The 23,976-nt window shown below is 36.3% G+C and overlaps 1 protein-coding gene across 5 annotated transcripts in view; it reads right to left on the bottom strand.

Moving 5' to 3' along the window:
- The window catches only part of LOC127446042 (histone deacetylase 7-like), a 36,673-nt gene that overhangs the window by 11,564 nt on the left and 1,133 nt on the right, over positions 1-23,976 (bottom strand). For all 5 annotated transcript variants that reach the window (XR_007898092.1, XR_007898093.1, XM_051706661.1 and 2 more), the window contains exons 2-22: positions 22,716-22,773; positions 18,756-18,858; positions 17,258-17,351; positions 16,952-17,043; positions 16,712-16,822; positions 16,328-16,434; positions 14,005-14,134; positions 13,746-13,921; positions 10,996-11,290; positions 10,341-10,453; positions 10,141-10,249; positions 9,967-10,001; positions 8,132-8,239; positions 7,986-8,041; positions 7,810-7,897; positions 6,498-6,617; positions 6,233-6,330; positions 5,053-5,171; positions 3,802-3,935; positions 3,042-3,126; positions 2,823-2,961 (exon numbers count right to left, since the gene is read on the bottom strand). Coding sequence is in view for 3 of the 5 variants with exons in the window: in XM_051706661.1 (XP_051562621.1) it covers positions 2,823-2,961; positions 3,042-3,126; positions 3,802-3,935; positions 5,053-5,171; positions 6,233-6,330; positions 6,498-6,617; positions 7,810-7,897; positions 7,986-8,041; positions 8,132-8,239; positions 9,967-10,001; positions 10,141-10,249; positions 10,341-10,453; positions 10,996-11,290; positions 13,746-13,921; positions 14,005-14,134; positions 16,328-16,434; positions 16,712-16,822; positions 16,952-17,043; positions 17,258-17,351; positions 18,756-18,858 (2,312 nt within the window). In the remaining 2 variants the exon portion in view is untranslated. The remainder of the gene's footprint in view (positions 1-2,822; positions 2,962-3,041; positions 3,127-3,801; positions 3,936-5,052; positions 5,172-6,232; positions 6,331-6,497; positions 6,618-7,809; positions 7,898-7,985; positions 8,042-8,131; positions 8,240-9,966; positions 10,002-10,140; positions 10,250-10,340; positions 10,454-10,995; positions 11,291-13,745; positions 13,922-14,004; positions 14,135-16,327; positions 16,435-16,711; positions 16,823-16,951; positions 17,044-17,257; positions 17,352-18,755; positions 18,859-22,715; positions 22,774-23,976) is intronic.

Here is a 23,976-nt window from a genome sequence, read left to right as displayed (position 1 = left end):
ATTGTGGGATAGGAAATTATTCAACCAATCCACACTTCGGATTCCCGCCGGAAGTAGTAGGTCATCTGGGCATTTCTCGCTTACTGTCTTATGAATACTATGGAATCGGACCTACTACTCCACTGGCATACTGTTTTTGGCATACTTTATAGTAGGGAAGTATGGATATTCGGACGCAAGGACAGATCACTTTCACATTCTTCTTCTTGTGTTTTTGGTGATTCACATTCTTCGCTGCATATCGCCCCCTGCTGGGCAGAGAGGTGAATGTCTAAAAAAAAGACAAATATTGACCTGTTTCTCACCCACACCTATCATATCTCTGCTGAAGATATGGATTTAACTACTGGAGTCTTATGGATTACTTTTATGCTGCCTGTTTGTGCTTTTTGGAGCATCAACATTTTGGCACCCATTTACTTGCATTGTACTGACCTACAGAGCAGAAATATTCTTCTAAAAATCTTTGTGTTCTGCAGAAGAAAGGTAGTCATACATCTGGGATGTCATGAGGGTGAGTAAATGATGAGAGAAATTTCATTTTTGGGTGAACTATCCCTATCAGCCATAATTAAATATTCTGTCATCATTTCCCTACCCGCATGTTGTTCCAAACCCATGTGACCTTCTGTATTCTGTGAAACACAAAAGATGTTAGACAGAATGTTAGGGACTGACAGTCTCGGTCACCATTCACTTTCAAAGTATGGAGAAAAAAAACATTCACTGAAAGTAAATAGTGACAGGCAAATATTCTGTCTAATATCTCCTTATTGTGTTGCATGGAAGAAAGAAAGCCATATGGGTTTGGAAAAACAAGATGGTCAATGATGACAGAATGTCCATTAATAATCCTGTAATACATGTTAACTATGTATTATGTAATGGAATATAGGGGAGTTAACGTCTATTATGTCATTTGTCAAAGTAAGAGTTACTCACTACTTGAGTACTCTTTTAATTGGATACTTTCTTACTCTTACTCAAGTAATTATTTACAGTGGTATGAAAAAGTGTTTGCCCCCTTCCTGATTTCTTATTTTTTTGCAAGTTTGTCACACTTAAATGTTTCATATCATCAAACAAGTTTAAATATTAGTCAAAGATAACACAAGTAAACACAAAATGCAGTTTTTAAATGAAGGTTGTTATTATTAAGGGAAAACAAAATCCATACCTACATGGCCCTGTGTGAAAAAGTGTTTGCCCCACCTGTTAAAACATAACTTAACTGTGGTTTATCACACCTGAGTTCAATTTCTCTAGCCACACCCAGGCCTGATTACTGCCACACCTGTTCTCAATCAAGAAATCACTTAAATAGGACCTGCCTGACAAAGTGAAGTAGACCAAAAGATCTTCAAAAGCTAGACATCATGCCGAGATCCAAAGAAATTCAGGAACAAATGAGAAAGTAATTGAGATCTATCAGTCTGGAAAAGGTTATAAAGCCATTTCTAAAGCTTTGGGACTCCAGAGAACCACAGTGAGAGCCATTATCCACAAATGGCGAAAACATGGAACAGTGGTGAACCTTCCCAGGAGTGGCCGGCCAACCAAAATTACCCCAAGAGCGCAGCGACGACTCATCCAAGAGGTCACAAAAGACCCCACAACAACATCCAAAGAACTGCAGGCCTCACTTGCCTCAGTTAAGGTCAGTGTTCATGACACCACCATAAGAAAGAGACTGGGCAAAAATGGCCTGCATGGCAGAGTTCCAGGACGAAAACCACTGCTGAGCAAAAAGAACATTAAGGCTCGTCTCATTTTTGCCAGAAAACATCTTGATGATCCCCAAGACTTTTGGGAAAATACTCTGTGGACTGACGAGACAAAAGTTGAACTTTTTGGAAGGTGTGTGTCCCGTTACATCTGGCGTAAAAGTAACACCGCATTTCAGAAAAAGAACATCATACCAACAGTAAAATATGGTGGTGGTAGTGTGATGGTCTGGGGCTGTTTTGCTGCTTCAGGACCTGGAAGACTTGCTGTGATAAATGGAACCATGAATTCTGCTGTCTACCAAAAAATCCTGAAGGAGAATGTCCGGCCATCTGTTCGTGACCTCAAGCTGAAGCGAACTTGGGTTCTGCAGCAAGACAATGATCCAAAACACACCAGCAAGTCCACCTCTGAATGGCTGAAGAAAAACAAAATGAAGACTTTGGAGTGGCCTAGTCAAAGTCCTGACCTGAATCCTATTGAGATGCTGTGGCATGACCTTAAAAAGGCAGTTCATGCTCGAAAACCCTCCAATATGGCTGAATTACAACAATTCTGCAAAGATGAGTGGGCCAAAATTCCTCCACAGCGCTGTAAATGACTCATTGCAAGTTATCGCAAACGCTTGATTGCAGTTGTTGCTGCTAAGGGTGGCCCAACCAGTTATAAGGTTTAGGGGGCAATCACTTTTTCACACAGGGCCATGTAGGTTTGGATTTAGTTTTCCCTTAATAATAACAACCTTCATTTAAAAACTGCATTTTGTGTTTACTTGTGTTATCTTTGACTAATATTTAAACTTGTTTGATGATCTGAAACATTTAAGTGTGACAAACATGCAAAAAAATGAGAAATCAGGAAGGGGGCAAACACTTTTTCACACCACTGTATGTTAGTACTTTTATTAATTTTACTTTTACTTGAGTACAGTTTTTGGCTACTCTGCCCACCTCTGCATATATCTGTAATAACATATTCACACATACAAGAGGACAAAACAAAATACTGTATACTGCATACCTCCCTATAAATACAAACAATTTTCTTGATGGTAGCAGGAGCTTTAAACCTGAGTCTTTGGTTATACGTTGACTTACCGGCTTCTGCTTGAAACAGTCATAGTGAGGTCATTCAGGGCTGAAGCAGCGTCACTGCCCGCTGAGTATCTCCTCTCTGCTTTTACATATGGCAGTGACACTGTGTCTAGCATAGCCCTCACTGAACTCCAGTACCGGCCTAGAGAGACAGAGACAGCTTACTAAAGAAACATGTGAATATGAAGCAAAATGAGATGATGAGAGACGAAAGATTCTCACTCTGTACACGCAGTACTGTCTTCAAAGAGTCAACCGCATTAGGACAGGGTATCCTCTGTAATTCTTCTAAAGCTAGAGGTTCAGGCTGAAAACACATGCAGATATGCATATTCACACAATAATCAAGGTATTGTTACATAGTGTTATTGAGACTGAGAAGGGGGATTTCCATTTCCCAGCCTGATTAGCATGAGACTAATTTAGTATAAGTTAATTTAGCCTAGTTAGTTAGTTAAGTGTTATTTGTTGTGTTTTTAAGCAAAGTGAATAAATTAAACAGAATGTTTAATATTCTGCTCTGTTGTGTTTTAGAGGGGTTCTGTTGGGTCACACAAACTGTGATGACACATATCTGCCTTATTTAGCAACGTACATTTAGCAAACTGTTTAAACTTTCAATTTTTTTTATTTTTTATTATTTAGTGTAAATGTATGACATTATTCTTTGTGATGTATTACCCTGACATAATTGAAAAAATAAACAACAACTTGCAATGGGGTTTCAAATACAACTGCTAAGGGTAAATCTAGCATCTTTCTCTCTGACTGCCGTAATCCATCTCTCTCTATTTTTTCCTCTTTTGGAAAGTCATGCAAATGCAAACGCAAAAATTATATTTGCTGTGGTCTCCGATTCACTGCTACAGATGCTACAGATATATGCCTATATTACCCTATAGTTTACTTCTGTGTTTCAAACCCAGAAATTGGAAAAGGGTCCATTAAACATGTGTACATGTGGGCATCTGTACACACACACCTCATTTCCCACAAGAGCATTGACACAGGCCTGGGATGCATCACAGAGAGCAGAGAGATCATAACCTCCCTCTAACACCAACACTACACGACCTTCAGCCAACTCCATTAACTTCTGGGTCAGGACTCCAAAACCTGAGACACATATAGACGACATAAAACTGAAAATGTTCCAATGTAATTTAGATTTATGAAAATTAAATGTATTTTAAAAATATTTAACATCAAGATTATTCTTATTCGGTCAGTGGCGCATGTTACACTAAAATGCTGTTTACATATGGGATAATGGTTGCTGGTAAAGAAAATAACAGTCACAAAAACCCTAGGAGTCTTAATGACATATTCATGATAGCTGACATTGACTAAATCATGGACATACATTTTTAGTGGTGTCAAGTGGAGGTCGACCGATATATATCGGTTTTACAGGTTAATCAGCGCCGATAGTTGCTCTTTGGAAATGTAAGCGCAGCGTAGTTCTAGTAGGAAGACTAGCAGCTGTACATCATCACACCATTAGCTAGGTAACTCCTAGCCAATCACATGTAAACCATTGCTTTATAAGTCTGCTCAATCTATCACATTGCTGTTTCAGTGTGCCAACACGGCAACCTCCACCACCACGAGTTGAGTCCCGTCCTGCACGGGGGTAGGCTCCTCGCCCCTGCCTCCTATCTCCGGCAGGATATGACGGTTCCGAATACAACTTCTTCGGACCGTCAGACAGGGCTTACGCCAAAGAGAGACATTACGTTTCTGTTTTATATTAATCAAATAAATGTCATCTTAAATTTCACTCAAGTCTGCGAGTCTTTCTGATAGAAATATCGGTTATTGGCAAAAATCTGCACAACAAACACACATCTGGGATTTTACTCATTTTGGACTCTTGCGGCCTCTATATACATGCCCGGCACAGCAAGAAAATACTTTTTTTTAACATTCAATAAATCAGTTTTAAAACTATCGGCCAATTAATCGGATATCTGCCTTTTCCATCACTTTAGTTATCAGTATCGCCAAAATCCACTATCGATTGTCCTCAAGACTCGACTTCAAGTGTCAAGTCTTTTTGCTAAAGTCATTTTTAAGCACTCATGGGGGAATCCTGCAGAGCAACAAAAATACAGTCACTTTCAAGCTCAGATAATATAATCAAAGGTGCAAAGGTGTGGAACAATATTCTGGGTATGAATTAATATTAAATAACACAAACTCTATAGCCATGGTGTAAATTTCTATTACGTACATTTAGCTGAGACATTGTATCCACCCACAGCAGCTGGGTGACCCTCAACAGCATCAAAACCAGCTGAAACCAGGACCACATCAGGAGAAAACTCATGAGCAATTGGCATAACTACTGTTCTGTGAAGACAGAAAGAGATAGAGTAGACATTTAGTGGATGGTTTATGCAGACTAAGTAGACTTAAAGGTAAAGTGTAATTTTCGAGCAGAACCAAACGGAATTGCAAAAATAACTTGATTTTTTATTAGAGCTGTCGAAATTAACTTGTTAATGCATGTGATTAATTAAAAATGTTTAACGCTTAAATTTTTCTTAATCACGATTAACTCTTTTACCAATTTTCACATTAGATTCTGACATTTTATTCAGCTCCGTGTGAGTTCTAAACCCAGATGGGACTTTTGATAAGCTGCATTCACATGACCTGCTGGAGTGAAGCATCAGCAATTCCCCGGTGTCGCATTCCAGACAATTCAGATAAAGTATCGTTAAGTGGAAAGTGCCAGCACCAAAAGCAAAACAAGGCGTTCTCTGCAAATGTAATTAAGTGGCAAATCATGTTAAAGTGGCTTCACGATTGCTGTAGCAAAGTGGATAGCCACAATTAGAATTTAAGAGAGTTAACGCCCATTGCAATGGAAACGCAAACTACGGGGACTAAATATTTCAATTAGTTAACCTATCACTTAGAATTTGGGAAACATGTAATGTTGCATGAATTGGTGCTATTTTAGTGCATTTCCATTTTTATAATGTTAAATGCTTTGTTTAAATTTTTTTTTAAACATTATTGTTAAATATAGTTTTCTTTTGTTTTCTACGAAGGAACTAAATGCATTTCGACAGGAAAAGAAGTTAATATAGTCCAATTTCAGCACTTTCAAAATCTGCGATTAATCCTGATTAACAATGAAAAAATCATGTGATTAATTGTGATTAACTATTTTAATCGACTGCTGATTAATTTGTACTTTTTGTTATGAAAATGTGAGTGGTGCTATAATATTTCTTTTTTATCATCCACAGGCAAAATTGTAAGTCCGATCATTTTAAATAGTAATAGCATACCAACTAGCCACATGATTTGAGGTATCATTCATTTTAGCCTTAGCAAGCATCACTAACAACTGTTTCCAAACAGGTTTCCCAAACACTCCTACCTCTTCCTCTACATAGTACCTGAAAGCAGCTAGGTATTCTGCATCTCCCATTGGAGGATTCAGCCCTCCTGACCAGGCCACATTTACGTTGTAGCCTTCACCTACATCAGATCCTACCTGAAATACACAATCACATGCACAAAGCTTAAACATCCATGCAGAAGATACAGTAATCTGGCACTAAAGTCGCATAAGCAATGTCCTTACATGACTATGCCAACTCAAATCTCAATCACACTTACTCACAGACTATACTTTTATGGAAGGAAGTTCACAAAACTAACCATGAGGGGTCCTCCAGTACCAGGGAAGAAAGAGCCATTGTCATAGCGATGCAGCGATATATAAAGGACACGAGGATCTGTTTCAAACATTTTCTCAGTTCCATTACCATGATGAACATCCTGACAAAACAGTAGAGGAAGACAATGTTTATTAAATAAAACCAGTGGTCTTTAAGCACCTTTTGGACACTTAAAGCTCATAAAGTATTTTACACACTCTTTATTGTTTTTAGTGATATATTACATTTGTGTATATGAGTGATTATCATAAAACCAGTCAAGAAATCATCCTGGTCCTATTTTACTCCAAAATTAAAAGAAACAAATGAGAAATTATATTTTGCACATAAAAAAAATAATAAATAAATAAATAAATAAATAAAAATTAAACCTATTTTTAGGGCCATATTTACATTTTAATGAGAGTTACACACAGTTTACCGCACAATTCCTGCAAATCATTACTGCAATTTGAAAAAAGATGGTCATTATTATATGAAAATGCAAAAAATCGTAATGGTCCTAAATGTTGGTTTCATTTTCTTTAAACTAATTCATTTTTTTAAATTTATTTTTTTATTTTTAATTGGGGTTAAATATGTCCAGGACATTTTCTTTACAGGTTTCATGAGAATCACCCATATAGCATTTTATTTATGTTGCTAAGTGTAAATATATCTAAGTTTCATATAAATAAAAAAGTGTAAATGAGTAAAATAAAAAAATAAATATAAAGAAAATATAGTTAGAAAATTAAGCCTTTAAGAGTAACCCATTAAGAGTATCTGCATTGTGATATTATTTTAATGACTATTAAGAATATTTTCCTCCAAATGTTGTAATATGGTAACGTGTCAAATGTATTTATGTTTTTGCTTTTTTGTAATTCTCATTATTCTCAATGATAATTCTTATTCGATTCTCATTACTATAATACAATGATTTTTTTATTTATTTATTTTTTACTCTAAAAAACTATAAAAAATATTATTATACTCTAATAGAGTAAAAAAAAAAAAATAAAAACCTATAAAAAATATGCAAAATATTATTTTACTCTAATATAGTTTTTTTTTTTTTTTTAAAACATTTTTTTTATTATTATTAAAAAAATTACTTTGGCTGGAAATGTGCTTTATTGTCATGAGAAAAATTACTCTGAAAAAGGCTTCATTTGAATTAAGTAAAATATAATTTCTTATTTCTTTCTTTTGATTTTAGTGTAAAATATAACCCAGACATGTTCTTTACAGGTTTCATGAGATGCTCCCAAATATATTATATCCAAATACTTTGTGTGTTTGTGTTTTACCCAATCCACTATAAGGATCTTTTTAACGTTCAATCTGTCCTGAAGCTGTTTAGCAGCAATGGCCACAGAGTTAAAGATACTAAAGTCACTATAAAGAGACAGAAGGAGAGAGATCAGTTGTTTATAGTGCTATTTAAAAATACTACTGAATGTGTCAGAAGTTGTGTGTAACTCACTGTGCCTGAGAGTGTGGTGCATGATGTCCTTGAGGCCTGACCACAGCAAACCCATTCTAAAACAAAGAAAGACATGGAGTGAGAGCCTTAACTAGTCACTGTTTTGTGATTGTGGGAGAAAGAATTATGGATTATTGGAATCTCACCCTTAATTCTCGCTTAGCCACACGCAGGGCCAGCTCAATCACACTGCCAACTGCCATATTAAGTGCTGTTATGCTGGAGATGCTATTCCATACCATATCAAGATCCCTCTGTCGATCACACACAAATAAACAACCAGTTCAATTCTTATGTATTTTCCTAGCTTGGGTTTCCCTTCCTTGCATTTTCTTTCCATCTTAAAGGGGTCATGTAATGAGGAATACAATTTTCCTTGATATTTTGAAAAACAAGAGGTCATTCTACTATAAAAACATACTGTAAATTTCTGAACTCAAAATTTAATCCCCAATGCAATAAAAGCATTTATAGAAACCAAGCTGCAAAAACGCCTCGTTCTCTACTTCTGCGACTACCCTACGTCACTAGGGGGTTCAGTATTTCACAGCATATATTCTACAGCAACAATATCGATGCCTACTTTAAATCATCACACCTTTGTCCCCGCCCACTGGTGCTCAGTCGGTGAACAGAGAGAGAACAGGAAAAACAGGCCTTGTGTGGCCTATTAATTATTGCTGAACACCAAAGGAGACCCATCTGGACTATTTAGAATTATTTTTGTATAAAAACATGCACTAGACAGACATCTTTGACTATTGTCATGTATCTTGCTCCACTTTTAAAAGATGCAGTGTCAAGTTTCAAATCTGAAAAGGAGACCTCATTTTGTTTCATTCAGCTGCTCTGCCTCTTTCTGTTCTGAGCACAATGCATCCTGGATACGTTCTTGCGCCCATCTGTGCTATTTTTAATTGTTTGTAAACATGCACTAGGTGAACGTCTTGACCATTTTGATGTGTTTCTGGCGATGTGTGCATCAGTGTAGGATGATACTATACTGTATGTGTGTGTGTCTGTTTTCATCGTGCTTTTGAATAAGTATGTGTGTTTTCTTTGGCTCATATCAGCGTGGATTGCTTGTGAACCAGTCATAATACGATTCAAGCTTTGCAGAGGAACTGTTATTGAAGGATGGGGCAGTTAAAAACACTTGGACATGATCGCAAAACCGCAAGTAAACAGTTTCATTATTGAATTTTTCAAATGTCATGACTGTTTAATAGTTTATAGTGTTGCTGTGCTTGAGTGAAGGAGTTTTGATACACATTTTTATACATTCGGATTAAATGTGTTGGATGTGCGTTATGTGTAAATCCTGAAATTTTGTTTTATTATGTTGTGGAGCTTGTTCATTCTCTTCCAACTGAGTTTCAAATATGGCTGTATTAGAGGGGATGCATGATGTTAGCCAATTGTTGAAGTTTTAAGGAGGCGCTGAGGCCAAAACAGAGCGTTTCAGACAAAGGGGCCAGAGAGGGTGTAAAATTATCATATTTTCCTAAATTAACCTCAGGGAAGATAATAGAATAATAAAAAAAACCATTAACACTTCTCTTAAAAAAACCAAAACCCTGTGGCGGTACCATGCTATAGTGATGGAATAAGATAGTAATACCATGGAATTGTAATATAGGTGAGACAGGGGCTAGTATTTACACTTAAATATTTCTCAGCATGGATTTATTTTTGGAAAGTCAATTTCTGTATAGGCACATGCATTAAAGGCTATTGAACATTTCCACCATTATTCCCCAGGAAAAAAATACAGTTCAGTTTGACAGGTTGACCTTTTGTGACAGCATTCCCCAATAGCATGGCATGTTATCACCTTATACAGAGTAAGGTACAATGGACCATTAAACAGCCTATTACAGGCTTTTCAGCAACAGTAAAACAATTCATGAAACAGCAAAAATGTAAAAGGTAATGTCTAAAAACAATGGTATGATGCAATATCCAAAGTGTTCAGACTTACCCCCATTCCTCCACATGGTTGTGTCCAAAACACATCTTTATATGAAACATCGGCGGGATGTTAACAAATAGAAAAGTTGCAAATTGAGAAAAATACACAATAAAATGCATTTCAAGTATTTCATTCACAGTGTATGCTGTGCAAGTTAGTGTTTGTGTAAACATGTTTACATACCCCTGTGGTTGGGCAAATGTGTTTCTGAGAGCTCAGAGAAAAGAATACCATGTTTCTCTGAATGGACTGATTGTAGTTCATTAAAAGTGGCAAATCTGCACTTAACCCTCTAAAACACAAGCACAAAAAGCATAATATAAAGATGTCAAGTTGGGTGTAGACAGTTATGGCCATATAATCTGTTCAGCACAGGTCTGTACCTCACACTGATTCTTGAGGCCACACTCTTGCAATCTTGACCAGATACTCTTAATTCTGTCAGCATGCTCAGGGTGATGGCTGTTGTCTCCACAGTCACACTCATACACCAAGCCTACACACACACACACACAGATAACACAAAAGTTGTATAGTAAGGATAATTTCCAAAATAATGCATGAATAATTTTTAATGATCAATTAACTTCATACAAATTGCAGTGAACATAAAAAACAAAATTAATATTTGGAGTGACCATCCTATGCCTTTACAATAGCCTTTTACACCAATTCTCCTAGGTACACTTGTGCACAGTTTTTCTAGTTTGTTGGCAGATAGGCTGTTCTAAGCATCTTGGAGAACTTGCCACAATTCTATGTACAGTATTTAGGCTGTCTCGTTTGCTTATGTCTCTTCATGATACAGGTTTTATGGGGGCAATACCATTTGTTGCAGGACTCCTCGTTCTACTTCTATTCTATTTGCAAAAGAAATGTTTGTTTATCTAAAATTGATATTTCCTATTGATAAACTAAAGCAGAAAAAGGTTTCTGTGAAAAATCTAAGGCTTTTGCACGGTACTGTATATGTGAAGGAATACTCATGTTATCATGCATTATGAGGTTGTTGTGTTATGACACCCCCTCTGCTCTTACCCGTGGTGCAGTTTGGTTTGTTCCTGATACTCCGACGGGACAGAGATGAGGTTAAGCACGAGGGCTGAGTTCTTTGATAAGTGTAGTAGCCTGGAGAGGAATAAACACGCTTAAGGTTCAGGTGAGTCATTGTGTTTGGCTGGTCATTATGATCTCTGAGGCTCTGTGCTCCCAGTCGATTACTGCAATTGCTGTCAAATGGTGATTCATGCATTTTTTTTGCATTCTCTTCCTCAACGCTCTTCTTTTCACGCAACTCTTCAGGAGACATGGACCACACTTTGCGAACAAGCACCTTGAAAAGAGACAGGAAGTGTGATGACATATACTAAAATAATATTTTGTTTGTGTGTATGTGTGTGTGTGTGTGTGTGTGTGTGTGCGTGCGTGCTTATGCTTTGGCAATACTGTATGCAAAGAAATCAAGCTGATAAAGTACTTTAAAAGTGAATATTGAAATGGAGAGAAAAGGTCTGTGTGTTTGCGTGCATGTGACCTTGTTTAGTTAAAAATAGGTCTAATCGGAAAAAATTTGAAAAGTTCATGTACTCTGTAAAAAGTGGTAACCTGCCACTGTTACCTTAAGATGCAATTTCTACCTGACCTAACCCTTAAAAATGAGTTTTGTTTGTGTAACCTAATGTAGTCAGATTCAGACATGTTAATATTTTTTTACTTTGAATCAAAACAGTAAATTTTGATAGACATTTTTTTAATTAAATCTAAAGTGTGTAATAGCGGCACCAAACAGAATTGCAAAAATAAATATTGTTTTCAAACGATTTTCAAATATTGTTTTCAGCTTTCCGAACACACTCTTTGCCTTCCTTTGGTTGAGTTAAATGAATATTCTGGGTTCAATACAAGATGAACTCAATCGACAGCATTTGTGGCATAATGTTGATTACCACAAAAATTATTTTTGACTCGTCCGTCCTTTTCTTTAAAAAAAGCAGAAATTTGTGTAACAGTGAGGCACTTACATTGGAAGGGAATGGGTCAATCTGTAAACTTTAAAATACTCACTGTTTCAAAAGTATACAAGATGTAAACAATATATGTCTTAGAATGATTTTCATGTAATAAAATCCCTTATTAACCTTTTCTGTGTAAAATGATATCCAATTTTACAACTTCGTTGCCATGATGACATAACACTGTAAATCCTAAATGACTGTAAAATTATAATTTAAACAACTTTACAGCTCAAATAATACACAAGTTTCAACAGAAGAATTAATGTTAGTGTTTTTATAAAATAATAAGCTTCACATTTCTGCCTTTAAACCCTCCAAAAATTGTCCCAATTCATTTTAATTAATTTTCTTTATTTATCACACATTATACATTTGCACATATACAGTGAAATTCTTCTTTTTCACATATCCCAGCTAGGCTGGGGTCAGAGTGCAGGGTCAGCCATGATACAGCACCCCTGGAGCAGATAGGGTCAAGGGCCTTGCTCAAGGGCCCAACAGTGGCATCTTGGCAGTGCTGGGGCTTGAACCCCTGACCTTTTGATTAGTAACCCAGAGCCTTAACCGCTAAGCTCCCACTGCCCCTCTAAGCTCCCACTGCAATTCACTTCCATAGTAAGTGCCTCATTGTAACATGGATTTTTGCTTTTTTTAAGGAGGAAAAAGTCCAAATAATTTTTTGTGGTTATCAATTAGGACACAAATGCTGTTGATTGAGCTTAACTTGAACCCGGAATATTCCTTTAACATAGTCCTGTCCCAAACTAATTGTGTCAGGCTGGACAGGCTGCTCAAACAAACAGAGGAATACTAAAAGTGCCATAGAGCCACAGTGTTTATACTTTTCAGGAAATCAACCTTTGAATGGTTTACCTATAGTTGACTACATATTAAGCTGGGATTGGAGAAAGTATTTTAACATAGAAAAAAGTACACAGCTGTAAAAAAAATTTTAACATCTTCAGTATTCCATATGCAGTGACAAAGATAATTTGCTTTGGATAAAAGTGTCTGTGAAATTAATGAATAAATAAATGTAGATCATGTGATCAATGTAGATCAAAGTTAATTTAATTCAGGTGCCCAACTAAAAAAAAAACTATGAGCATTCCACTTAAAACTTCACGTTAATGGTGAGATAAAAACTGTTAACATTTTAAACCTTTGTGCTTTATCAACATGCAGTGGTACATTATTGAGTAAGTGGTGCATGCGGTCATGAATTTAAAGATCTTCCCATTGGTGAAATCCGATCACAAGTGGTCACAGGAGACGCATGTAAATAACAGGAGTAAATGGTTATGTATCTCAGTGTACTGACGTAATTATATGTAGTCAAATGTATTTATATTGTGACTGACTCAAATGCAATCAACGGAATCTTTGTTTGTAAAGGTGTGAACCAATAACAAAGGGACAATGTGATTACAGGTCACCATCTGGTCACTGCTTTGCAGGGACATTAACCAGAATAACAAAGGGTCAGTTTTGAGGAAAACCAATGGTTGATCCTAACAGTACTGTATCTCTTCAAAGACAGAACTTTGGGATAAGATTCAGACGAGCTATGCTACATAATCGTCATCAATAAACTCTTTTCCCCATGAGCACTTGGTTTTGCTTACTCTATGTATTAGAAGAACTCTAATACATTGGCGAGCCATCCGATATCTGATCAGCCAAATACAAAAAGGTCTAATAGTACCACTTGTGATCAGATCACTCAAGATGGGTGTTAATACCAGGTGTAAACAGGACCAGTGTGTATCTCACCTTTTTTGGAAGAGTGTGTTGCTGGCTTCTCTCCTGTGACAAGGAGTTGGGCTGTTGGTATGAAAGTTGTGTAAATGTAAGACTCTGTCCATGTATGTGTGTGTTTTGCTGGATAAAAGGTGCTGAATGGCTTTTGGCCAAAGGCCTATGGGGCATCACTGCACATGGCACAGGAACTGTGAGAGAGAGGAAGCACATTTCACATGATGTGTTTTCCTGGTGACATTCATTAAAAGATCTATTTGTATGTGCGTGTTACCTGCAAGAACATGTGGATGCACTGCAAGAACATGGGGATGTTGCTGCAGATGAGGGGAGGCAGCCCAAACTTGTGGCACACTATGCAAAAGGAAGGCGTTCTGGACGCCAATGTGCGAAGGAGATTCTGCCTGTTGTATTAGAAAAAATGTATATATATATATATATATTGTTGCTCAACAACTAAATGTTTAAAATTCAACATAACATTATAGTCACTTTACAGCTGCCTTCACAGATGGCCTTCAATACACTTTCAATAGTGATGGATAGTGTTAGTGATGCCGAGACTACCAGTGTTAGATACGTCTTGTTTCAGATGCTTATACACAAACATTTGAGAAATGTCAGCTGTTGTTTGCCAGAGCCTTGCTCTTCCAGCATCATACTTTCTACATCCTACATTAAACTGTTGGTGAAAAACTTGGGTGTTATATTTGATTCTACGCTTAAGTTTGACAAACAAATATGTGCAATAGTCAAGTCAAGTTTCTTCCATTTGAAACTCCTGGCTAAAGTTAAGCCTTTTCTTTCTGTTAAAGATTTTGCTTTTATTTCATCTCGACTTGACTACTGTAACTTTTTATATTATATATAAGCCACTCTTCCATTTCACGGCTCCAAATGGTCCAGAACGCTGCTGATGTGTTTGTTCAGAGTTACTTGTTTTATGTTTTTATCAAAAAGTGCCTTTTTCACACGGTCACTTGAATAAGAGCACTCTTTCTCTCCACGCAAATCAAAGTTGGTTCAAATTAAACTGATACACTAGATTTAAATGGCAAACAACCACCTATTTATGGCATGTATTCATGTATGACTACAGAGAGCACTTCAATATGAAAACAAGCAAATCCCAGGCATTTAAAGTGATTTAGAAATCCCAGACTGATTTTGTTAAAGTCCCTTTCGGGGGTAAGGACGTATTGTCACCCTAAACAAGAAGATATTACAGCTTTTCCTACTTACATTACAATGTGTGGACAGTTTTCCCGCTTCTTTTGGTGATCGTTGTGCTCAGGGGCGTAGATTCCAGGGGGGATGGGGGTGAGTTAACCCCCCCAATAATCAAAACAAGTAAGTTCAACCCCCCCAATATTTATACCATGATTAATGGAAACAAGAAAATGCTTCACGCTGCAACCCCCCAATGTTCAAGCCAAATCTACACCCTTGGTTGTGCTGCACTGTTAAGCTGAACACCGGGGCAGGTCAATGCTCTGTCATCACAATCCGGGTATATCTTCTCCCTCGAAATGAATATTATCCATAACAAGCAAATTAAACATTAAACATGATTGTCAGTAGAGGGTGAAATGCAACTGTCGTATCCGCAGGTCGGAGATGGTGAAAAGTTTTTTTTTAGTCTGTTAGTCATTGCTGCTCTATGAGAATTTGGGCATACCAAGATGGCCATTCAAACACTTCCAGTGGCTTCAACTCCTGCAGGCAGTTTACCGCTGTGTCAGCGATCCAGTTCTATATATACAGAATATCAGTGACTGGCACCCTTTTATCTTTTTACTATCCATAAACAAGCCTGTTAGATGCCTACGGTCCTCTGATCAGAAAATTTTGACTGTTCCCAGGTCAAGATTATAGCTAAGGGGTGACCATGCCTTTGCGGTTGCTGGACCAAAGCTATGAAACTGTCTGCCTATGTCTGTCAGATCTATAGGAATTCAAGTCTAAATTAAAGACTTACCTTTTTACACTGGCATATAATTAGTTTTAATATTTTACATTTTTACGCTATTTTATCTGGTGTTTATTGTTATGTCATATGTATAGTACATTGTAGTTGTACAGCACAGTTTTTATTTGTGCTTTATAAATAAATTGATTGAATCGATTGATCACAGTGAAAGCCATGCAAAGCTTGTCACCAGTGCTTCTGGATGGCAGTAGCATGGCAGCGACTTCACTGCAAGGACCACGGAGAAAAAAAAAGGTTCTCGTTTCATGTCCTGCACTGGTGTTGATGAACTATTTATATTATTTGCAACAACACAAGTGATGTTTACAAGGTATTGAGAAGTGCTTAAATACTTGAAACAATCACAATTGTGTCTGGAACTGTAAATCCGAAAATAATCCAAAACTGTAACAGAATCACACATGCAATAGATGTTATACCACTTGAGGACATAAATAATATGGAAGCCTGTTTTTGCCACATGGCACCCACACAGGCCCCTCTCCCAACCCACAGTCAACAACTTTGGCGAAGCAGGTTTCACACAGGGCACCATACAAGCTAGAACCGCCACTGTATACAAGAGAGGGAAAGAGAGAGACAGCAAGAGAGAAAACTAATAACAAACCTCTTTTGAAATTGGTGCGCCATAGGTCTGTTGATCTAGAAGGATATTCAATTGTTTGTCTGGTGTTGAACTCCCCATGGACACTGAAACAGAGCTGGGAGAAGCACCTAGAAAATATATATACACACCAGCTAAATACAGAACTGTCTGAATGATCACAGTGCATAATTACAATAGTATTAACAACAAATAATTTGATTATACTTATTATAGTCTTACAACAGTGACTTCCAGAGGAATGATTATGTTTTATAGAAAATAATTTGGTTTAATTGAAAATGTAAAGCATTATCTGTGTCAAAGTTTCATGTGGATCAGAAAATCAAGCTTTAAATGTGGGGGTGAACATTTATTTACTCTGAGTTGAATTCAATTTTTACACACCCATGGCGTCAGATACTCGGGCAGTAGGGGGCACACTTGTTTTATGCTGCAGTGGGTTCTGTCTGCCCAGCACACTTCTCTTTGGCCGCAACTTCAGAACTGGCTCTGAGACTGCTCACACACACACACACACACACACACACACACACACACACACACACACACACACATTTATTTATTTCAAGGACTTTGTGTATATGTATATGTTCACGTGTAAATGTATACATGTATGCATGTCACCTATTCTTCGTAATTGATTGTCCTCCTCAGAATTGTAAGAATCAGGTATACTGGATACACATTGGAAATGGTGTGGATCCTGACTTGGCTCTCTGGTCAACAGAAATATTAACTCACCTGTGAACAAAATCCTGGCACCAATTTCATAATAAGAATGTAACCTTAAATTACTGTAATGAGATTTCAGTTTACAGACAAATACAATTGTGTTCCAGTTTCTATTGTTTTACATATATTAAATTATAGAGTGGCTTCCACATTCAGAGTAAGGAGACAACACTGACAATTGTTGTTACTGTATCTAACCTGAGGTAACTTTCAGTTGTAACTGTAGCTTTGTCCAGCCTCTTCAAAATATGCTTCTGTAGATTTTGTTTCACCCAGGGACTGGCAATGGCACCTGCCAATCACAACAATCAACAAATCAGACATGTATAATCCTTCAAACAATACTGCAGTGGTTCTTAACTGGTAGGTTGAGACTATGTTCTGATAATAAATGCAAATAATAAAATTAAACTAACCATATAATAATTGTGTATAGATAGGATATCGAAATACCAATGAAATACCAACCAAAGGAGGAGAAAAACCTTCCAATATCTTTTGTTTTTACTGTTGAAGTCGAATGCTGTGCATCTATTAAAAATGTGCAGTATTTTGGCACAAGTCCATCTGTCACTCAGGTAGAAGCTAGTCAAATTAGGCAGATGCCAACATGGACAGGTTACGTGACATGCCTTCATCCTCAAAAAACATGAACAAAATTACACAATGTAATCGAAAATATGACCTAGAATTATTGACTGCTGAGAGCATGATACAACTGAATTTCAAGAGACAATTAGAAACCAACAATAAACCAATTAAAACATCCAATTTTAACTACATTTCTGTACTTTGTTTTACTTTTGTACAGACAACACATTTTGTACTGTGATGGGTTGCCACTTGATCTCCAATATTAAAATCAGGGTCATGAATCAAAACCAGTTGAGAACCAATAAGAAACTGCTGTTTGTATGCTATACTGTTTGTAAGATATACAACTATGTACCTTTTAGCTTAAGGTTTATATATATATATATATATATATATATATATATATATATATATATATATAAACAGTACTGTGCAAAAGTCTTAGGCATATTCATTTTTTAGGGGAATATAAATTTATATCAGCTTACAGTGGAAGTGAACGGGTCCAATTTTTTTAAGGGTTTAAAAGCAGAAATGTGAAGCGTATTATTTTATAAAAGCAATTATTTTGTTAAACCTTGTGTATTATTTGAGCTGTAATGTTGTTTAAATCGTTGTTTTTGCGGTTGATTTAGGGTTTTAGGGATTAAGCCGTTACATAGTCATGGCAACAAAGTTGTAAAATTGGATACAACTTTACACAGAAAAGGTTAGTTTTATCACACTGAAATCATGTTAACACGCATATTGTTTACATCTTGTGGCTATAATTTTGAAACAGTGAGTATTTTAACGTTTATAGATTGGCCCCATTCACTTCCATTGTAAGTGGCTTACTGTAACCTCTAATTTAGCTTTTTTAAAGAAAAGGACAGACGAGTTGAAATTAATTTTTGTGGTAATCAACATTATGCCACAAATTCTGTCGATTGGCCTTAACTTGTATTGAACCCAGAATATTCCTTTAAATAAATATTATTCATAGCATTATTTTAAAAAACATCCTAACTATACAACATTGTTCACAACTGGCTCCAACTTTTGCACAGTGCTGTACAAATATATAACCAAAATATTTTTAATAAAAATGGGAAGAGAGTACTCTGTTCACTCTTCTTTTTAATCAAAAACTGATTGGATGGCTGTTTTCTCTCTTGTTCGTTCTCCCTCCCTCTCTCCTGCCTCCTGTGCTGCAGTAGAGACATCTGAATGAAGAGATAGTAAGACAGACTGTCAGTACTGACACTTGAATGCATTACATCAATGGTCTCAGAAAAGGCTGGCATGTGTGTGTCAATATTAGACTGTGTCATGCATACTAACAACTGGAGTCCTCATCAAGCTGTACTTGAATCTCAGCATGCTGCAGTGTTCTTACCACGCAGGAACAAAAATTCCATGGGTTGTAAATAATGTCTTCTAAACCGGAGATGCAGATTTTACAATGCACTGTGTGTGGTATAAGCAGTTATTATTGGATGTTTATGTAATGCCACTTTAGGCACTATATTACCAGTCTCTATATATAACTGGGACTCATTTTACATAAGGGTTGTGTCTGATGAGGATCTGAGAGGTCAAAATGTTGCATTTGTTAAATAAAATTAGTGTACTGATATTTACTTTTTTTCTTCTAAGTTTGCTGCAGTTTGTCCTAGGGGTTGCATAGACTCACTGTAAAATCTAATTAGTTGACCTTACTTCAATTTTTGAAGGCAATCAGTTTGCATGCTTTTTCTAAGTAAACTGACTTATTTGGCTCGAGTAAACTGAACTTTTTTTTTTTAAAGTAAAGTTAACTAGTTACAAGTAAATTTAGCTCATCTCAAGTATCATTGTTTTTATTTCATTATTTAAACTTAGTTATAGCACGTCTTATACAATATAAGGGAAATTATGACTGGACTCTAGGTTAGCCATATAGCATATTGGATTCTCCTCGGTACGTCCTATTGCACATAAATCTGCACTTTTGTAAAGTACAGTTGAGTAAAGAAGAATGCCTTAAAGGTGCTGTAAGCGATTTTTTTCATGGAAGGGTATGCAAAAAATGTTCCTACTTTCTGAAAGAAATTACTGAAATTAGTGTCGTGAGAAATCTCACCGGTCTCTGTGACAGCTCTAGACTCTGTAAACAGCAAACAAAAATGTGTCTTCGGGCCACGGTCACTGAAGCTTTCTGCCTGTCAATCATTTTGCGCATTGTATTGTAGTTTCAGCGAATTATTGAGGCTTAATGCCATTTTTATGCCATGTTGTTTATAACAGTTGTCAGTTGAGGGCGCTATTTTACTGCTGATGTTTTTCTGCATGATGTCGGCCTCAATAAAGCTCATGTGGTATCTTTGGAGTGTGGGTTTTGGAAAGAGGGGGCGTGGCTAATTCAACGGCTCAGTCTCGTGGATGTAGAACGGATAAAATCGTTAACAGCACCTCAAATTTTATAGTACAATTTACAGGCTCCAAGTTCACGAGAGGTAATACTAATCACCCTAATGGTGACTTCATACAAATCACAAATATCAACTAGCTACAACAAAATAACAACAATAGTCATCAAAACTATATACATTTTAAAACAACAATTATTATTTATCTACAGTTCCCTTGTTTTGACCAAACATACATAATCTATTCAAACGCAAGGGCTTATGGGTATTCCACACAGCCGCAATTTTATACTTGATAATTTTGAGTTAGTAGTACTTGAAGCCAAAGTTTAAAGTATGCATATATTTGAGTTATGATTCCAAAATTGACAATGACATTTCATGTACTGTTTAAATAGGACCACTTAAATGTTTTTATTGATTACAACTTTAGTATCCAGAGAGTAATTGTAACTTAACTGAAACTAATAAGAATAGTAAAAAAGCTTAAGTTGAGTAAATTTTTATTATTATTATTATTATTATTATTTACAATTTGAGATACCTATTAGTATTTACAGTCATCAACTAGTCGACACTGTCAGCCTGAGGTCGACAAGTCGCTTTCAACGTAATTTACAAAACGCGTCAGTAAGAAATACAGAATGGTGGATTTCCGAAATGGATGGCAAGGAAAGACTCTTTCATATTAATGAGGAAAACGCTAACTGGTTTGTTAGGGTTAGGTTTAGGGGTTGGGTTATAGTTTCTCTGAACAATCAGGTAGTGCTTTCCTGATTAATATTACTGAATCATCCAATCGCTTTACTCATGAATATAAATGACTCTTCCCCTGACATCCCACATTTTAGAGACTCGCCAGTGGGTTTTGAGGCGGATTGCTTTGCATTGAGATAGCGAAGTGGCTCAACTGTATTTTGATAAAGATGACACAGATTCTTCAGTAACCTCCAGTATATGTAAAGTGACCTTTAAATATAACAGAAATACTAGTGCTATGCATAATCATTTAAAAAGGCACCCACAAGCGCTAGTTAGTGATTTTCAACATGATCAACGCTACTTTGTGTGTTTGGACATCTGACCTGTTTGCTGTTCGCTCCTTCAAGAACACGACACTTTGAGTTAGAAAAGCGCTTCAAGTTGGAGCACGATGATGTGATGGAATGCATTCCCATCCTGCACGCTAGATACTGTGTCCACCCGTTATAATCTGTACAAACGGCTACAAGCTACAGGTAGTCTAGACTACACTAAATACAGTATTTTCAGACACTTATGTACCCTTATAGCTACTTTGCAGATCAACATATGGATACCTATTGACGTCACGACTAGTCAAATTCAACTCTAAAAATGGGCTCGACTAGTCGACTATTAAAAATGTGTAATTGTGCAACCCCTAGTGTGTCCTGCACCTGCACCCAACCTGATTTGTGCACACTTTTTCTATACTTTCTCCATACTAGATGGACATCAACCATGCAAAAAGTATTTTACATAATCATAAATTAACAAATATCTTTTAAGTGACACAAATGTAATATGACACAATTTTAGAAAGAATAGTTTAAGATCCATATAGGAAAAGACAACAGCCTACACAGTTCACTTATGAAACCAAATAAGACCATGTTTTCACAACAGTCCCTCTATGGTAGGAAGACATTTTCAGTTTCTGTAGTGTCTGCTCCTATGCAGATTCTTTATGAGCTTACACATTACACATTCCAAAACAGCATCACCATTTTGCTCTATGCTACCGAAGCAATGTTGCACTCAATCTAGGCTGGATCGCTATGGTAACCCTCCAGCTGACAAGGAAGTGCTCTATTAAACTGTGCATTGAAAAACCCCATCCACTTCCTGAAGCTAAAATTAGAATTTGTCTGGTTTAGGGGTGATTTATTTAAGTATGGTATTCTCACCCTACAATTTACCTGACCTATATTTGACTTTGATGGCTTTTAAGATAAATTTTAATCAAGATGAAAAAGTCATCCCAAAGTAGAACAAATTCAAAACATTAAAAAGAACAGAAAAGTAGAAGAAAAAAAAAAAAAAAAAAAAGACAGCAGAGTGGGCCTTTTAAAAAAAAATATAAAAACAAAAATTCAAGGTTTAATTAATATGTAAAGTCACGACATGCACACAAAAGGCAAGCTAGGTAATTGAAAGGCTTGGTAGATAGGATCCTTAAATTTATTTGTATTTATTTTTTTAAAGCAAAAAAATGACTCAAAAAGACTCTTATTAAATGACCTTACAATAGTTAAATGCAGTTTGGAATATACATACCATCTGAGTTTATTCCTGCAAGGTTATGCTGTAAGTTTTTATTATATATATATATATATATATTATCAAAAGTTATTTGTTAACATTTGGTAACAATAATCAATTGCATTTTTATTCACTAACATTAACAAATGTTGTAAAAATATATAGTTCATTGTTTGTTCATGATACCTAATGTATTAACTAATTTTAACGAATGGAACCTTATTGTAAAGTATTACCCCTGCCCCATGTCATTATATGTGACCTCCCAATCTACTCTGATATCAAAGATCTGATGTTGCGAAATCCTGAACAGCCCAGTGCGCTCTATGCAAAATTACATCATATGCAATAATGTAACCGAAGCAAGTTTCTGCATTGAAGATCCTTACCTGTCACGTCTGCATAACTTATCCACTTCTGATCTGTTCCCAGACAGCGAGTACACATCTGAACAAGACAAATAACACGTATTTGCACACACTTTGGCTGCCTACATCACTGGATGAAAAGCACCACAGATGTACTGAAATTTGAATTCAGAGCACTACAGTGAACACACCCCTCAGGATGTGCACCGTTATGTTTCTATTTGAGGCACTCGCTCTGCAGTTTACCTAAGCGACCTTCACACCGACAGCGTTTGTCTGTCCATCTGCGCTGTTTTAAACGTGCTAGACTCAGTGTTTCCCAACCTTTTTTCTGCCACGGCACACTTTGTACGAATAAAAAATATCACGACACACCACTATCCCACATAACCATCGTCAATAATTTTCCTTAGTTTTCAAGAACTTGTCCATGTCTTCTGTCCGTCTTTGTAGCTTGTTTACTTGTAATGTTTGAAATTCGGCTATGCAAATAACATAAGTCACATAGGTAGGCTGTATGAGGTCACAAGTGGCAAGAGCACGTATTGGGTAAAGAAAAAACAACAATTTAGCTTCTTTTCTAATTTGTAGATTTGTTCTTGCAAATTAGTACTTGCAATGCCACAGCAAATGACAGGGATGCAAACTCATGAGGGGTGAAAAAGTGAGACAATCACTGATCCTCTAACATGTTTTCCGGGGATATTTTTTATTTCTTTAAAGTATAAGCTAAAAGCACCAATTCCAGCGATTTTAGTTATTCAAGTATATCAAATTAACTGCACAATTGTGCAGAATTAGCTGCAAAAATAAAGGGTATTTTGGTGAGGCTTGCTTCTGTGTCACAAATTTGTTTAATTTTATTAACTGATAAGTTCAGTGACCCCTTCTGGAGGTGTTACTAGGTGGTGACAAATGAGCGTCTTATGTGCTATGAATGAGTCAGTGAATCATTCTGAGATGTTCATGACCGAAATCTACCAAGAGAATTTATAGTGTTTAAGCATTAAAAGAACAAATCAGATCTATAATTTTCCTTCAGTTTGAGCATGATTTTTCATCCAGAAAGACAACAATAATAGTCTAATGATATTAATGACTATCAATAATGTCCTTATTCTCCTACATTAAAACTTGCATGACTACAAATCTACTGACTTCTGTCGAATGTTTAATTATAAACACAAAGCAGATCTGCGGTATCATTTTCCTACAGTATTTAAACTGCTGAGCATGACTTATCAGAAAAGACCACAATAATAGACAAATAATAATAATTTTG

Source organism: Myxocyprinus asiaticus, chromosome 9 (assembly GCF_019703515.2).
Source record: "Myxocyprinus asiaticus isolate MX2 ecotype Aquarium Trade chromosome 9, UBuf_Myxa_2, whole genome shotgun sequence".
NCBI lineage: Eukaryota > Metazoa > Chordata > Actinopteri > Cypriniformes > Catostomidae > Myxocyprinus > Myxocyprinus asiaticus.
The sequence above is the reverse complement of the archived record's forward strand: the minus strand, read 5'-3'. Positions and strand labels throughout refer to the sequence as shown.